This window comes from Wyeomyia smithii, chromosome 3 (genome assembly GCF_029784165.1).
Source record: "Wyeomyia smithii strain HCP4-BCI-WySm-NY-G18 chromosome 3, ASM2978416v1, whole genome shotgun sequence".
NCBI classification, from domain to species: Eukaryota; Metazoa; Arthropoda; class Insecta; order Diptera; family Culicidae; genus Wyeomyia; species Wyeomyia smithii.
Window position 1 is genome coordinate 265,526,839 of NC_073696.1, and position 18,526 is coordinate 265,545,364.

General features: G+C 37.1%; 1 protein-coding gene across 2 annotated transcripts; it reads left to right on the forward strand.

Moving 5' to 3' along the window:
• Nucleotides 1–15,983: 15,983 nt before the first annotated feature.
• LOC129726524 (juvenile hormone esterase-like) lies at nucleotides 15,984–18,275 on the forward strand. 2 transcript variants are annotated; one of them, XM_055683338.1, is made up of 4 exons: nucleotides 15,984–16,388; nucleotides 16,442–16,711; nucleotides 16,773–17,806; nucleotides 17,861–18,275. In XM_055683338.1, exons 1-4 carry the CDS (start codon nucleotides 16,188–16,190, stop codon nucleotides 18,147–18,149), a joined length of 1,794 nt encoding a protein of 597 aa, XP_055539313.1. In that variant the 5' UTR covers nucleotides 15,984–16,187; the 3' UTR covers nucleotides 18,150–18,275. The 2 variants fall into 2 exon arrangements, with proteins under 2 accessions (XP_055539313.1, XP_055539314.1); XM_055683339.1 differs by having other exon boundaries at nucleotides 16,212–16,351.
• The last annotated feature ends 251 nt before the right edge of the window (nucleotides 18,276–18,526 follow it).

Sequence of the window (18,526 nt, forward strand, 5' to 3'; positions counted from 1 at the left end):
ATTTTTTTTTGCCGGAAATGGAAGAGCTGGGTCTTGTTGACATGTGGTTTCAGCAAGACCGAGCAACGTGCCACACATCGTGCGAATCAATGGACATATTGCGGAATGAGTTCGGTGAGCAATTCATCTCATGAAATGGACCGGTGAATTGGCCGCCTAGATCATGCGATTTAAGACCGCTAGATTATTTTTTGTGGGGCTACGTTAAGTCTCTCGTCTATGCGGATAAGCTAACAACAATTCCGGCCTTGGAAGACAACATTACACGCGTTATTCGCGAGATACCAGCCGAAATGCTCGAAAAAGTGACTTTTCGTTTGGACCATTTAAAATGTAGCCGTGGCCAACATTTGAATGAAATTATCTTTAAAAAGTAAATGGCATAAACCAATTTATCGGCTCAAATAAAAATTTAATACAGTTTTGAAATTTTTATGCGTTTTTATTTAAAAGAAAAACCAAATTCTTAAAAAATCACTCTTTATTATGGTATGATTATTTTCTTTTTTCGATAGAATCTGTGTGCTATCATTTAATGGTAGAGTACTGCAGCTTAGCGTTTTTAAATAGTAGGAGGGTGGTATCCAAGACACGACCGCATAGTTGACGTAGGACTACAATAATTTATATTTTTATTTTGAAGCTATGTAGTTTGCTTGATTTACTTTAACCAATTCAGGCTTAACATCTTCCAAAAGAAAGGCTTTGGTTCAAGTATGTAGGTCGCCAGCCCAAATTCATCAAGCGACACCTCAAACGACTTGGAACTAAAACTAGTTCATTGGTGGCCATTTCTACTGTTAAAATCGTCTTTGACCATTTAAAAAGTAAAAATGTCAAGAAAAAAGGGCCGTTCATTATTGGCATGGTTCGAATATGGCAACAGAAAAAATTCTGGCGTGTTGCCAAAATCGAACGAGGTCTGTATTTTGATTATTTCTTTGCAGCACTCTATCTTAGAAAAAAAAAAAAATATTCTCTTTAACATTTACAATGGTCCAGAAACCAAATTTAGGGGGAAATTTTGGTCACCCTAATTTTTGATACTTTTTCAATAAGCGCTTCAACATATGTAACAACTTCGTAGAAGAAAGTTTTTCTCTAAAATATTGCTATAGAGCTCTAGACCCAAATTTCCCCCTAAATTTGGTTTCTGGACCGTTGATGAATACCTTTCATTCTAATACAGTGAGTTTTCTTTAATACGCGAAAAGGCAACCTTCTATAAAATATTTAATTGAGTAGGATTAAGTAGAAATTAATAAAATTTTTTCCTACAAGCTCGTAGAAAAAATATTGATAACGAATTACAGTTTTAGTAGAAAATGTATATTCATAGAAACTTTGAAATTGACATAGAATTTTATGAACATGTTGACATTCAATTCAGGTCAATTTAAACATTTTATCAGTATGCAAAATCAATCAGAAAAAAGGGGGGGGGGCTAGAGTGATGCACAACATTAGCCTCAGCAATTAATGTTTGCATAGCGTTCTTCAATTACAAGTAAGGTTATGGAAAGTAGAGTTTTCTTGCAAATGCTAATGCAAAAAAAAATTCGATTGAAAAATACAAAAACTAATGTCGGAACTCTTATATCAAGAAGAGCGTATTTTGCGGCACTTGAAAAATTATATTGAGTTCTGATATTTGCTGCTATACGAAACAACAAGAAGAAGAAGACAATTCTAATGGCAATTCGATTGTGTTCCACGCCCCACTGTGCGTCAACAGCAGCAATGTAGTTTTCACTTGGCTTGACTGCATTAAAATGAATATCGAGTTTTTTTGCACTGATAGACGACGAGTAACCAGCGCTCTGTTTATACATTGCTCGGTGCAGTACTGTTGCCTGTGTCATCATATTCTCCTTCAAGACATCAGTTTGATTAACATTAACATATTTGTTAACAGCAGAACGTAATACTGTCTGATAGTGGAGGTGGTTACGAACTTTCCGAAAAAGCTTCACCTTCAAGACATCAAAATAGTCTAGGCTCATGGAAGCTAACATTAGTTGACCTATTGGGACGGGGAAATTCTGTCAATTTTTTTTTTTGCCACTGCTATACAGGATATCACAAAAGGCAGTTGGAGCAGAATCATTTCAAATCGCCTGGAAATACGCGAAAATTTAATCGACCATTTTTGATATGAATGAAACTTTGCACACGTGTTTGGCTTAGCAAACTGAGCATTTTTCACAGGTGGAGAGATTTTTTACACCCATGAGTTACATTCTAAAAGGGAGTATGCCTTTTGGCATAGGTTTTATTTGAAGCATTGTAGCCCAGAAACCGTTGGTTGTATAGAAAACTGTCCGAGAATGAGTTGTAGCGAATCGAAAATGCATCATAAAAAAATATATACTGTACAAAAAAATTTTTTTTTGACCAAAAAAAATTAAAAATAAACATTAAATTTCAATTGAAAAAATAAGAGTTGAATTTTTTTTTAATTTTTTTTTAAAGGAACTCGACGTTAATACGCAACTTTAAAAAAAAAGTCCAGGATGGAGAAATGAAAAATAATTTTTTTATGGTAGATTAATTTTTTAATGAAAATTCTAATTAAAACATTTTTCAAAACATTTGTATTCTGATGATTTCAAAAGAAGCAGAGAGTCATTTTGAATCAAAAAATTCTTAGAAGTAAACATTCTAAAGGCATCGGTTTTCGAGTTATTTCTAATTTAAGCTCGAAAAATTATAACTATTTAGGAAAATACACGTTTTTCTTAATTTGTCCATGGTTCTCCAGCAAAAACCATACGTTCATTGGAATGCTTGATCAAAAATATACAATTCATTCTTTGACAACAAAACGATTGGGCGAACGGTTCTCAAGAAAAGAGTTGAATGTTCTAAGTGATATAAATATATATATATAAGAATCAAATATTTGTTTTCGAGTTTTATTATCTTAGGAACATTTTTTTTATGACATAGATACTTTACAGAACTAGTTTCACATTATATTTTATATACATTATAAGTAAATGATTCGTCATCTTTTGAAAACAGCTTCGTTTGTATCTTATTTTCTGAAATCGGAACAAAAGAGTAATACTTTTGTGTGGCAGCTATTATTATAGATTTTTCGAAAATATTGCTCCATTCTGTTACTCCTTGTTCATATTCTTCATATTGTACCCAACTAAATGACATTTTTGATGAATTTTTATTACTTTTCTGATTAGACCAATCATACAATTTTTTTGCGCTTGTAATGGGATGTTCATGTTCTTTAGCTAAACTTGCATTTCCTGCATTCGTTTTAATATGCCACCAATTGCATCGCATGGGCCTTTAACATGGGAAGTCGCAAAAAATGCCACTCTGCATCGACGTTATATTTTGTTTTGAACTTGCAAAGACTTGTAATGTTTTTGCTATTTTTATATTGTGAGGCAGCTCCATCAGACATTAATATCGCTATTTTCAACTCTATTGTTGTTTTCAAAAAACTCATTAATTTGGCAATGAACACCTGAACCGCAACAGTATCATGATGGAGTACTTCCAAAATTATGATGAAGCTGATATTCTTAAGTGTTCCAGATTCTGAATAGTAAACAACGAAGGGATGAATGGTGGCTTGACTATCATTCCAATAACTACACGAATCACAAATTGATAAAGACGTATTAAAATAAGCTTGACTGTTCAATATTTTTAATTTTGCAGTAACGTTTTCGTTTAATTTGCGTAAGCTTGATTAGCACCGATGATCAGGAAAGGGTTTACAGCATTTGGGCTTGGTGTATTCCATTTTCACTTTATTGATCTTCACAAAATGCAAACTGTTACTAACACATCTGGAGTAGTGCAATCGTATTTATATACGAAAACAGATATTAGGGGTAACCCAGTAGTTATTGGTTGCGTACTTTACAAACAGTTATTATTAGTAAAAATAAGTAGGTAGTGTTGCACGACAAACATATTATTTTATCAAACATTTTTATAAAACATTCGAACAAACTTATGATGTATATAAAATATAAGGTGAAACTAGTTCTGTAAAGTATCTATGTCATAAAAAAAATATGTTCCTAAGATAATAAAACTCGAAAATAAATATTTGATTCTTGTATATATTAATATCACTTAGAACACTTAACTCTTTTCTTGAGAACCGTTCGCCCAATCGTTTTGTTGTCAAAGAATGAATTGTATATTTTTTAACAAGCATTCCAATGAACGTATGGTTTTTGCTGGAGAACCATGGACCAATTAAAAAAAACGTGTATTTTCCGAAATATTAATAATTTTTCGAGCTTAAATTCAAAATAACTCGAAAACCGATGTCTTCAGAATGTTAACTACAAAGAGCTTTGTGATTCAAAATGACTCTCTGCATCTTTTAAAATCATCAGAATACAAATATTTTGAAAAATGTTTTAATTAGAGTTTTTATAAAAAAATTAATCTACCATAAAAAAATTATTTTTCATTTTTCCATCCTATTAACGTCAAGTTCCTTTAAAAAAAAATTAAAAAAAATTCAACTCTTTTTTTTTAAATTGAAATTTAATGTTTATTTTTCAATATTTTTTGGTCAAAAAAATTTTTTTTTGTACAGTGTATATTTTTTTATGGTGCATTTTTAATTCCCTACAACTCATTTTCAGACAGTTTTTCTATACAACCAACGGTTTCTGGGCTACAATGCTTCGAATAAAACCTATGCCAAAAGGCATACGCCCTTCTAGAATAGAATGTAACTCATGGGTGTAAAAAATCTCTCCACCTGTGAAAAATGCTCAGTTTGCTAAGCCAAATACGTGTGCATCAAATCAAAAATGGTCGATATTCGACCATAGGTCATTTGGCGCGATTTTGCTCTCTTCCACCTTTGAACTGAAGCTGTGTGAAACCTGTAAGCTCAAGACTCGAGTTTATTGAAATTTTTCGAAAAATCACTTATTTGCAAGCGATCTAGAGATTATGTTTTATGTTCAGAATTAGACAACAGCTTCGCCATTTTTATTTCTGGTTATTTTCGCACAGAGAATTCACGCGATACATCCTGTTTGACGTTGTCACGTTCACGTAGATGGTACGTGATAAACGTGATGCATGAGATTTTCACGTAGAAAATGAACAAGTATAGGAACTTTCACGTAACAACAACGTGAAAAATATTTTGAGTGTACGATGAAGACATCCATTTTTGTGAAGAAAAAGTGAAGACATTGGAGAAAACATGTGAAGACACCCTGACCTTTTATTTTTGCTCGACAGTTTTCAGTTTTTTCAGCCTTCGGGCTTCGGGTAGGAAGACATATTTTTCGGCGGACCATGAAGACATTTAAAAAAATAATCTGGCATCCCTGCTCTCTCACCAGATCGCGTTTGGTAAACAAGTGTATTCAAGTGTCAAAAAAGCAAAAATCATGCGCTCACTGACGTCAGATATTGTTACTGTGAAGCATTCTCAGCTGTCAAAATTCCGTTTGGTAAAAAGGCCCAAGTTCCGGGAACCTCTTTTCTTTTCAACTGTGTACCACGCTTTATAGGGAGCGAAAGAGGGGCTTAGACCAGAGTCTACGCTCTACTTTAATTTTCAAAACTGTATAAGGGTGATCTGACTACTGATCCACCATAGGAAAGGGGTCCAACACAAGCTAATTTACCCTATAACACTAATAAACACAGGATTTGCCGTACAGCTAAAACTGGAAAAAAATACAGATTATAGCTGTTCAACCATTCCTGCGAATTTTTATGCTCCTGAACAAGATAACTTTTTCAGAGATTTTAATGAGTTTTCTCGTAAGCCAACTCAACCCTTTAAAAGGCCTTCGTAACTACGCAAGGAATCAACACAAACTTTAGTAAAACGTATTTCTTACATGAGGGTAAACACATATGTGCCTTTGTTCGAAAGTAAACTATTGAATCAATTGAAAAAATGGTGGCCAATAGTTGCCACTGCTCGTTAACCCCAAAAACGTTGGTGGCAATTTTTTTGCCGATACTATGTAAGCTCACATTTTTGTAATTTTGGAAAATCGGAACAGTGTAGCAATTGAAAAACACAAAAGTATAGTAAAACTTAATTTATTTGGCATGGAATAATTCGAAACAAGAAGTTACACAAAGTGGTGTTACTTTGCACTTGGAACATTGAATTTTCGATCTTTTATTGTTGGTTTTTGTACTGCATCGGCGACAACGACGGAAAGAAGGCAACGGTTCCAGCTTGTGGCTACCGACATCAGAAAAACGTAGACAATCTGGAACGCCCTCTTTTTGATAGTTTAAATTGCTTGATTTTTTTACTGAGAATTTCGATTGACTTTGAAAGCTTCGTTTCCTGGATTTATAGTCGCTCGTGAGTTCTCGTGCTAACTTCAATCTGTACTGCAACTGGGACATACGGCTCCGCATATTTTGGTAGAAGTGTACAGCATATATGCGTTTTCATCCATCCACCTCATAAGTACTTCTATTTTGATAAAACTGGACAACTTCACCTATCCGCTTAGTGTACCCCACAATTGCTTTTGGGTATGTAATAGTAATAGTTTTCCTGGTTCCATCATGCTGTTTTTTTTTTCACATGTAGTTTTTTCGTTTCCAGGATGAAATGCTGTTGTTAATAATGTTACCGGTTTTGAATCTTGCAAAATAATAAAAGCAATGTTTTTCTTTAAACGCCACCTATATTGTCCTCTCAAAAGGCAGTTAAGTGCCTTCGGTTTAGCCTTACTTTTATAGTTCTTCAATAATATCGGTAGATCTGATCTATTACTATCTACGGCAGCTGTAGCATGAATTTCGTTATCAACTGAAGAAACTGTCAAAAGTCACGTGACCGTGGAATTATTCATCAATCAACTTTTAGTTAAGGTTTTTAACAACACTGGCCCCCAAGCCGATTGTTGGTAATTTGTCATCACGTTAGCCAGTATAAATATCGAATTCGAATACGTATCCCGTGTCACTGTCAGCTCTTGTCCAGACTTTGTAGCCTCTCTTGAAAAGTATAAGTGGCATATATGTGGACTTAGCTCCTTTTTGACACGCAGGATTTAACATGTCAAGAAGTGGTCGAATTTTGAACAGCTTGTCATGGTTCTTAGAATTCCTCGGAGGCATCATACGGTTGTCGTTCAAATGCAGGTTTGTCATAATTGACGCAATCTCATCAGTATGAAAGAATGGTTCGATTGACCAGTGCAAATCAATACTTGGCTGTGGTGTGAGTCCCATCAGAATCATAATCCCTAGAAAGGCTTTAATTTCCGCTTACGAAACGTATTCTCAGCGTCGACTAAGCTGTTGATCACCGTAAATGTTCGTTTGCGTAACAATAAGTTCCAGGACATTATGGTCAAAAAAATTCTTGAAATAATCCATGAGATGTGCGTTTCCTGGAAAACACTCTGAGGCTTTCAAATGAACTATATCAAAGTTGGATGCAATGGGTTCTTGTGGCCAATCGTCTTTTTTCCAGTCAACTTCATCGTTTTCCGGTTGGTCTGTTTTGGAATCATCTTCATCGGATTGACTTTCATCCGATGTATCCTAATCTGAACAAGATTTCTTGGATGTTGCCACTATTTGAGTAAGTTGCTTTCCTTAAAGGTAGGGTACAATATAAGAAAATCATGAAAACTAAGATCGGCATGCACACCGGATTAAGCGATTAGATACATACCGATACTTGTAGGCTTATACCGTACTGCATCAAATTTCGAACATTTAAGCTATGATGTAACTCTTTGAGCATGAGCATGAGCATGAGCATGATTGACCGCCCGCGGTTGCTACTCCGTTATTGCCAGATCAGCTGTAATTACACAGAGAACCAATGGATGATGCTTGGGATTAACATTCATCCTCAATGTGTAAAAACTGGTGACCTTAATCTTTATATTAGGCAATACCAGCGCTGGCCGCATCCGAATGCAGGTCAAAGAAGGAGTGTGTATGGGAATATGTTGACGTGATACTCGCTTTATTGGAAGCCGAGAACACCTCTGCACTTCCACGAGAAATCACTGGGATGTTGGAGAAAAGGGTAAGGTTTGCAGCAGGTTTCGTTTTGGTAAACGATGCGCTGAGTTCTAATACCGGGTTCATAATAACAAATAGCGCGCGTACGAGTTTTTTATATCTTCTACGGAAATCATAACGCGATCCGAACTCATTCCGGTTGATGATGTAACACCGCAAAAATAAAGCGCACGCGAGGATACCGGACCTATAACCTAATCAAGACAGATTCCAATATTCGAAAATATGTTTATGAAGTCATTATGCAACTACCGAAACGTATCTCTCATTGATTTATCTCAGCGGACTACACAATGTTACGAAGCAACCAGATATGCATTACCAAAAACAAGAAAAAAGTAAATATATAGACCCTCAACACATACTGCAAGCGGTCAGCAAGAGAGCTTCAAAAACGGCCTATTTGCCATCGCCATGCCATCGCCGTTCGATTCGAACGAAAAAAAAGAAAAAGAAAAAATAAAGATGTGTGCGTTGACAGACGAGTCGCGTATAATCCTGATATTAATTGCAAATAATTGCGATATTTGGTGGCGATTAATTACAATGTTTTGTCGCGATAAATTATTTACGATATTTATCGAACGAACGGAACCTACTCTGAATCACTGCGTGCTGTAATAGAACCTACGGGTGGACAGTCTGCGAATAAATGGTTTGGAACACCTCGGAAGTCACAACACACCAAAAATCTATATTTGAGCAAAGCTCACCTGGGCCGAAAACACGTTTACCCCGGGAAGTTATGCGCGACCGCTCTATTCCCTCTTACCGACGCATACGCGCGGAGACACGGTATTTCGCGTTGATTACCACTTACTTCTTGAATAATAAAGCGAAGATACCTACTGAGTATGAAAAACTGGCAAAGTTTCATGCATTCATAGCTAGAAAATTTTAAAAAATGCAAATATGTATATCTAACAAGACCGAGTACTAATTAGATTTAACAAAATGCCAAAACAATCGCAATCAAAATTTATTTGCCATGCTGACCGACAAGATTTCTACTTAATCAAATTAAAAATTCTCTATGTGGTTCAGTATTTACTCAAAAGCTAGAAAAATTATAAAACAAGGGCATAAAACTGCTCAAAATTTTCGTAACAGCGTCTCCGTTCACCTGAGGAAATAATATCAACAATGAAGACTGACGCGCAACTGTTTCGACGCAGTTAGCGCCGCATCGGCCCAATCGGTAGATTAAAAAAATTCAAAACCGGCTTCCACGAAGCCGCGGTCACAAGCAGGGATGCCACAAACACAGACCAATCTGTGCAAAACAAAATTCCCACACAAGTATATGTACATACAGAACTGCAAACGCGCCCTTCAAAATACAGGCCGATGTTAGGCCGACGCCACACTGCAAATGCGTCCTTTCTCACGAGAGGAGAAAAAACAACAATGAAAACTGACGCGCGTTAAAACACATCCCGAACTAGCAATGGGCGATCTTTAAACAAAAATCGATTCTCCTGCATCGATTAATCAAAATCAATAAAATCGATTCATAAGAAAATCGAGCCTGAAAAATCGATTTAACAAAAAATCGATTTTTGTTCGGTATAAGCTTTTTACGACTTTTTTTGGCTATATTTATGGAGATTTTGTTTTGTTTGCGTTTTCTGGTTTATCAATCATGTTCATCGAGGTTTCGTACACAACATCTACTAACGATACGGCTTTTTTAGTTTATTGCCATCTTCTTTAACCGCGTGTACTCTTAGCTTTTTTTTCTACTAAAAGTTTTCGTTGTCGCTCATTCCATAGACCATTCCACGAGACGTTTGGGAACTTGATTCATGAACGAAATTTTGACAGAAAGTTTGGAACCGCTGACATAATACACGTGAAAGCATCAAGAACATCAGCAGGATCCGTGACACCTGTCAGTTCGTGAAATGGGCTATTGTTTCGGATGCACTAAGAGCAATCCAAACCTGTATACAGTCAGGTTTTTTTTTTTTACGCGGGGGATACGTACCTCGTAAAAAAACGCATAAAAACCGCGGTAATTCGAAAATCCGCGTAAAAAAACGCGCTCGTTCAAAAATCCGCGTAAAAAAAAACCTCGCTAATTTAAAAATCCGCGTAAAAAACACGTTTTTTTTAAATCCGCGTAAAGTAGTCCAGCAAGAAGGGCTTTAGAAAAAACCCGAGACGCTCTAGAACCAGTATTTAAAATTGTCTCTTTGACGGTCATTCCGGATCTTTCGGTGGGCGGAGGGTATTTTTTGGACTAAGTCTTTTACTAGATAAACACTTAAACGTTTCTGGTTCCAAACCCACGTTAATTCGGAAATTCGCGAAAATCGTTTTGAATTAGCGCGGTGTCGCGTTAAAAAAACGCGTTAATTCAAAAATCCGCGTAAAAAAACTCGTTAATTCAAAAATCCGCGTTAACTCAAAAATCCGGGTAAAAAAAATCCGCGTATAAAAAAACCGCTTAAAAAACCTGACTTTAATTGGGTTGTTTAGTTATTCACGGATTTCCGATTTTTATATATCATCCAAAAGAGTGTAATTTTCTGAGCAAAACGTGATTTTTTAAAACTTTATATCATTTTCCTTTGGTTTTTAAATGAAAAATAAAAATTCGCTCTAAATCGTTACAATGACAGTTCGTAGATGGGCGAACTGTCATTGTAGCGGTTTCGAGCAGATTTCAAAAAGTTTTAAATCGTGATTTAAAAAGCGAAGGACAATGATAGAATTTTTTTTAAGTCACTGTTGCGAACGCCCCTCGTCAGTGAGCACACCTTCAAGTCGACATGCCGACCGCGACAGATAACGCAGATCTGTTATCGGATGCTGAAGTAAGAAGGAGATCTACTCCAAAGTATAAAACTGCCTTTTTCTTGGAGATCGCCGACCAGTGCGCACGTGCGAAATTTATCGCTACATACCTACTTTGTCCATAGTGGTTAAATATATAAATGTACCTAATCTTAGTTGTTAATAATTAATTCAAAAGTAAGGTAAACTGAAATTCTACCTAAATTAAATTTAGCTGTAAACTCTTTGTAGGAAAATTAATTCAATCGACATATTGTAATTCGGGTTAAGCGAGCACAAAAGCCACAAAACGTGAGTGATATAAAAACTTATATATTAGATCACATACTTCATCCTGTTCATTTACAGGAAACTTTAACTCGACAATAATAAATCAGTTATAAATTTTCGGAACTCGCTTTCTATTCGTTGCAAACGCAACAGTCACGTTTTACTTGGAAAATTCAGATCATTCAGATGATATGAAAAACTGATATAGCTGAACAACCCCATTCATAAAAAAATCGGAACATCCGCAGAACAAACTCAAATAAACAAAAATGGCGAGCGCGACACCATGCAGAACAGAATACAGCACGGCATATACATGACCATTCAATTCAACTTTTGCAATATTTGAGTTAACGAGTACCCCGCTACTCATAGTTGAAAAATAAGCGCATATGCCTTTTATACCTAAATCAAAAAATTGGTGCTTGATAGTAAACACCCACAACGATAGTAAACAACGTCCCTACGGAAGCCAATTTTCAAAAAGTGCACTTCCAGAGGTTGCAAATATGAAATAATGTTGGCTAATATCCAAAATGGTAAATTCAATATCCAATGCAATGCAAAATTTCAGCTAAATCGGAATTCAGGAGTATTTGGTCTGAATTTCACTTTCTCGACTTATGAAGAAAAGCACAGTTTGTAATAGTTTTTTTTTTTTGTGCCAAATGTCTTATGCCTTGTTCACACTATAGCAGATATCACGCGATATCGCGTATCTTGAAACATACATACATCTAGTTTTCACGGAAAATTTGGAGTATGGAATTTGAAATCAAGATGGGCGATATTACATCAAGTGAACTGGTCATTAGAAATGTATAAAACGTCGAGGTCGGGTGTTATCCAAAAAATCGAAATTTTGCTAACTGTTCGTGAAGGCGAAATTTTGAACACTACTTCTAAATAAAACTGTCAAAGTCAATTTCCATTGCCACCCCAATGTACACCAATCAGATAGTAATGATTGTATACAATATATGTCAAACTTTCGAGACGGTCTTGTGGTCTGGTAATTTATATTCAGTTCGAGGTGCAAACTTGTCTCGTCGTTCTTTTCATCCTCGCTAGGGATGGGCGAACGGCTCACGAGCCGTTCATATGAACCGGTTTTTAGGAAAGAGCGAAAGAACGAACGGCTCACGAAAAAGAACCACGGTTCTTTGGGCGCACCAGAACTGTTTGGTTCGCGTGAACCCGAAGTTTACTGAGACAACACGAACTGTCAACGCTCGTGAATCATTGTGAACCATGAGTCGGTTTAGAGCCGCTCTTGCAAAAGAGCCGTTCCATCGACCCCTAATCCTTGATATATTTCACAACGCATGCGTATTAGCCAAATTTCATACGGGTTTGTCTATTGATGTCGCGTTTACAAAGGCAAAAAATGGTTACTGCGTTAAAAATACTGGAGGGACTTAATTTGGCAGCGGATTGTTCTTTTTCAACTCGACGACAAGGTTATCCAGCTTCCCTGACCTACAGAAAACGTCAAAATGGGCTGCGTGCACTATACGCCATTACCGTTCGTGAAAAGCTGGATATGCTGGATATGGGGGTGGTGACATACTCATGAAAAAAGTTGTCATGGACGTAGACAATTGTTTGAACCAACAAAAACATTTGAAATGTGTTTTTCTCGGTTTCATGTCTATTGAATTTTAGCCCATTCTTCAACTATGGACATCCCGGTAAAAAATTGACACACTTTTCAGATCAGTGTCCGAATTCCGAGCACACACTTCTTCGGAGAGAAGAAAAAAAATTCGTATACTATCAATAAAGAAATTTTCTTCTCTTCAAAGAAAAGTGTTCTCGGAATTCGGCCGCAGATTACGTTAGCAACAATAAATGCAATCACTATTGTTTTCAATCCGTTTTGCACACATTTATTTTTCAGGCGGAAAAAAACGATCTTGCCATCCAAAAGATCGATTCAGCAGAAGATCGCGCGCAGAGAAATCGATTCAAAAAATCGATAAATCGACTAGGAAAGATCGATTTTGCAAAAATCGGATCGATCTTGCCCATTGCTATCCCGAACTGTTTCGACGCAGTCACCCGAACAGCATCGGCCCCAGTACGCACTGTACCTACTGTAAACGATTGAGTGAGAAAATTCCAAAACCGGCAACTAAGAAACCGCGATAACAATCAGAGATGCCACATATGTAAATTTAAATTTATCTGTGAATTATAAATTTCTCATCCATACAGTTTACAGTTTACAGATTTGTAAAGCCATATAGATTCCTACGATTTTCTACGAAATTTACAAATTTTTGTACAGACTTTTATACTGGAAATCTGTAAAACATTCTCGATGTTCAATATACAGAAATGTAGCATCCCCACAAAAGGAATTGTGAAAAGCAAAAAAAAAAACATTGGTTCCCTTTTGCCATGCAAATCAAAAAAAAAAAAAAACACAGGCAAAACGTCACCAACACTAATACTTATCTTTTAATTCTCGCGTCCTCTCTGAACCATCATGCTGGTGCGAGAACGTGCCGCACGCAAGAGCAACCTTGCACTTACTCACACGCACTTATGGCAAGGCAAGGGCTAGCGGGAAACGTGCTCCGCCACCGAAAAAGAAATGCAGCTCTCACAAATTAACCACAAAATTGCACGAATCTTTCACGGATTTCAACATTGACGTCACTAACACCGATAATACGAAACCGCCACATTTCGTATTACCTTTTACTCCACCCTTTGCACTTAAAATATAACGATTACGCGACGGGAAGGCCAAATAAAATACGTCGACATTATTGCACTATCCTCAACTCAACCGTACACAACAACCCTCGGAACACTTCATTGCGATTTAAATCAAACACTTGGAATTCACACCGAAACAACAGCGGCCTTCATTCAATAAACGTAGACACATCCCTTTTCCGGATAGATAATAAATCTTATAAAAACTTGAAAAAACGATGAAAAATTCCGAAGAGAAACATTTTCACGTCCGTTCTTGATCACAGCTTGCTTCGATCCCCTTAAGCTATGATGTAACTCTTTGCACTAAAAATTCAACGAAAAATGAATTTTCTCGACGATCCTAAAGCTTTAACATGTTGGTTATTTTATTTTTATTGCAATTAAGTGCTATTTACATAGATTCAAACATGTTTTGTTAATTAAATTAACGAGAATTCAGACCTCGGTTTTGATTCAAATTCCGAACACTTCAATGTAATCACTAAGAGATCGATAGGCAAACCGTCTCAACACCGACTGTCACTTTTTTCAACGCCTGCTGGTTCCCTGGAAGTGGTCCTGCAGTGAAGAGCTATACAGCACTGGGTGAAGGACATTCCAAGGAACAAAATGGCATATAATAATCATACTTTTGATTACTCTAGCTATAATAATGTGATTTTTATTCCGAAGTGTTCGAAGTTTGAGACTGTTCTAAGTTTGAGTCAAAACGGTAAGTTATGCTCATCTGTTTGATAGTTGCTTTACTGCATTGATGTTCACGGCTTTACTATACGTATTTGATAAATATTTCGTAGCACACACTCTTCTTCAGAACACACTCTCGAAATTTCGAAAGTGCACTCACTTCTTGATAGCACTTATAACGTACATGCATTACCATATTAGACAAATTTTCTTCCGAAATACTATACGAGCGAAACTTTCACTTCCGATTCCAGCCATGGATTGCTTCGATCCGTCTCTGATTGAAGGGCTACGATAATGCTTGGAAAGTTGAATGGTTAAAGTACAGAATTATGTGCTCGTGGGCGGATAATAGTTTTGTAAGAGAAGTGTACCAGATTGTGGTATAACATAAATATAGGCAACATACTTACACACACGCATACCTTCTAGTATATATGGGGCTATCCACATACCACGTGGACAGCTTGGTGGGGCGGGGGGTTGTGTGATGTCCACTGTCCTTACAATTTTTTTTAAATTTATATGGGCATTTGTCCACGGGGGGGAGGTGGGGAGGTTAAAAATCGTTAAAAATCTGTCCACGTGGTATGTGGACAGCCCCTATACACACGCAAACAGATTCGGGTCTTAAAATGTATTTTAGATTTTTTCACCTATTTTATAACATTTGTTTTAATATAACAGTAATAAAAAACGAATATTATTGTCACTAGTCAAAGTTCTGAAATCGGAAATAAAATATGTATGAGAATCTAGAATCCAAAAAACAAAATCCAAAAATCAAATTCCAAAACAATTTGGCTGATTGATTAAGAAAAAAATTTTGGGAAATCTCAAAAACTCAATATTAAAATAAAAATTAAAAATCGTTAAATAATAACGAAAGGAAACCAAACCAATAAAACAATACACAAATAAAAATTAGGAAGACTGTTTTTTTGAAAAGAATTGATTTATACACATCTATAAGTTAAAGAAAAAAAAAATATATATTTGATACTGATTGTTAATTGTTCAAAGAGTTAATGACCCAATCAATGAAAACCAACATTCTTCAATCAAGGGAACGACTATTCATATCGATAATCTATAGCATAATATAAAGATGCAAGTATGTAAAGAATTCGGTTGGGTGTTGATTCCATTTCTCCAGTATATACCTTGTGAAAACTACTTTCGCATAAAGGCATTAAGCATAAAAATCTGACCAGTCCGAATACGGTCCTGCATTATTCAGCCCGTGCTACTGCAGCGGTCACTCGCAGTTTAAGGTGAACAATAAAATTAAGCAAATCAGTGAGACTAGTTCCTATATTGGCTGTCAAGTACTGTTGGTATTTCTCACCTCGCAAGTAACTTAGCTAAGCAGGTTCATCTCCGCGTATGTTTATTATTTCCCTCTCTCTCTCTCCCTCCGATGATGGCGTCGAAACGTAGTTTAACTTAAACATTGCTCCGTTGTTACCCTTATCACTTTACGATCGGCCTTTTCCTAGAGCATTACGCCAGCATTGCAATTGCACTTTGCCGGTAGGTACTTAATCTGATCTAGTCTGTGACGATGAATAAGTACGCACGCTTTCGCTCAATTTATAAACCCTAGAAGCACTAGAACAGAACAATGTTTTCAGTGAATAATTCCGCAGTTCTGGTCTAGGATTTGCCTTGCGATGAGTGTTATAATTTCGACGATCATTGCTTTGAGTATTTTTACTACTGTTCCTGGTCAAGAAGTAAATCCATGTCAGGTAGAGTTTGATGATGGATCCGCTGGTGTGGGAGTTTTGAACCGGACGTTTAATGGAGTGACTTTTTGTGAATATCTGGGAATAAGGTACGCAGAGCCCCCGATTGGACCGTTACGTTTTCAAGTGTGTTGTGTGATGAGATACAAAATAAAATTTTAACAAGTTTTCTATTCTAGGCTCCGATCATTCGAGCTCCAAATGGTACCGAAGTGTACCGAAAAGTGGGAAATATTTGTGCACAGCTTGATACTCTTGTCCACGCTCGTGACGTGTATGGAGATGAAGACTGTCTGTTTCTGAACATCTACAGCCCAATGATTCCATCATCATCATCAAGTGGGAAAGGCGGGAAGAAATTCCCCGTAATGGTTTACATCCACGGGGGAAGTTACGCACTGTGGTCTCCCCAAACGGACATGTTTGGTGTTGACTTACTGATAGAAAACGTAATTATCGATTGAAATATTGCCGGTAAAGTTGTAACATTCAAACTCCATCAATCTCCAGGAAATCTTGGTAGTGTCTTTCAACTACCGATTGTTCGTTCTAGGATTCCTGCATTATCCGCAGTTCAACATAAGAGGTAATTTTGGCCTCAAAGATCAGCTTGTTGCACTGCAATGGGTGCAGCAATATATTGAACCCTTTGGAGGAGATCCAAATAACGTCACTGTCGTCGGACAAAGCGTCGGGGCACATTCCGTAACATACTATCTATATCTGGAACAGTTCAGTGGGTTGTTCCATCGCGTGATCGCAATGTCCGGAGCATTGCTAGCACCTTCGGCAATGATATACATTCCAGACGAATTCACACCAACATATCTGAGGGCGATTAACATTTCCACCAAAGAGCAGCTGATGAGCGTTCCCTTCGCAGATCTTTTCCTGTTCCCCACACCCGCTAGGAGGTTTGTTTTCGCAACAATTGGTCTTCCCATCTTCCTACCAACGGTCGAACAAGAAGTCACCGAAGATACGCTTCTCACGAAACCCGTTCACGAGTTGGTTCTGGATGACCCGGTTAATCAGGTGCCACTAATGATCGGAATGACGGCTTCCGAATTCACCCCATTTTTCACCGTTGCGTCGTCATTTGAAGCGGATGAAAACTTCCCCAACCGGGATAATGGAAAATCGTTACGACTGGTGTTAGAATTGATGCGAAAAGCTGCTGCACTCGCACTGAAGATGGAACCGAACGGAGCCGGACGGCACTTTTACGGCAAGTTAAGTGATTTGGTTAATATGTACTATCCTGTGAAAAGATTTCTGTGGAGGCTAAGGGAGTCTGGCTCCTATAACGCTCCTATCTATTACTATCGTTTTGAGTTTGATGGAAAGTTTGGAAAGTATAAAAACGTGTTTTACGAAGGCGCGCTGGATGTGAGTTACGGTGGAGCAATTCACGGAGACGATTTGGGATACTTGTTTTCACCCTACAATGTGAAGGAAGCGTTAAACAATCGCAGTGAGTTTATGACGGAGTGGAAAGTTGCCAAGAGGAATGTGGAGCGAATTAGTAATTTTATTAAATATGGGTTTGTATTATTTCACTAGTACCTTCGAGTGATTATAGAAACATTTCGTTTCAGGGATCCGAAAGTGAGTCACAGCGGTGAACCGAAGAGCAGCCATTGGGAGCCCTTTAATAGTAACAACTCGGTAGCGAAATATTTGAATATCGACAAGGAAAATGAAATGAGAAAAGATGACGATAGTTCCAACTACATCTTTCAAGTTTGGGACAGAGCTTACAACTGTTTGTTCAATTACAACTGCGTACCTGTGCGAAAACTGTTGGATAAAATCAATCGAATTTTGAATAGTAACAGCAATGAAACAATTGCGACGAGTTTGTTCAACGATGAGAATGTAAGATGAAATGATTTTAGATCAATTCACAAACTAATTAAAATAGAAAAGATACACGAATGTTTTATTCAATATTCGATATTGGTTTTGTTATTCAAAATAGATCTGTTGTTTTTGTTTGATTCGTTCTTAAGTGTATGCAACGTAAAACAAAACATATGAGTATTGTATTCCACTCCTTGACCCTCCCAGCTGGACTCGAGGTACGATGCTGGCCTAACAAGCCAGTCGTCGTAGGTTCGAGTCTCGGCTCGGGAGAGACTGTTAGTGTCAGTAGGATCGTAGCGCTAGCCCCGCAATTATCCTGTATACTTTACAGTTGGCTGCGAAGTCTGTGTATAATAAAACAGAAGTTCGAGTTCCGAATCGGAATGTAGCACCAAGGC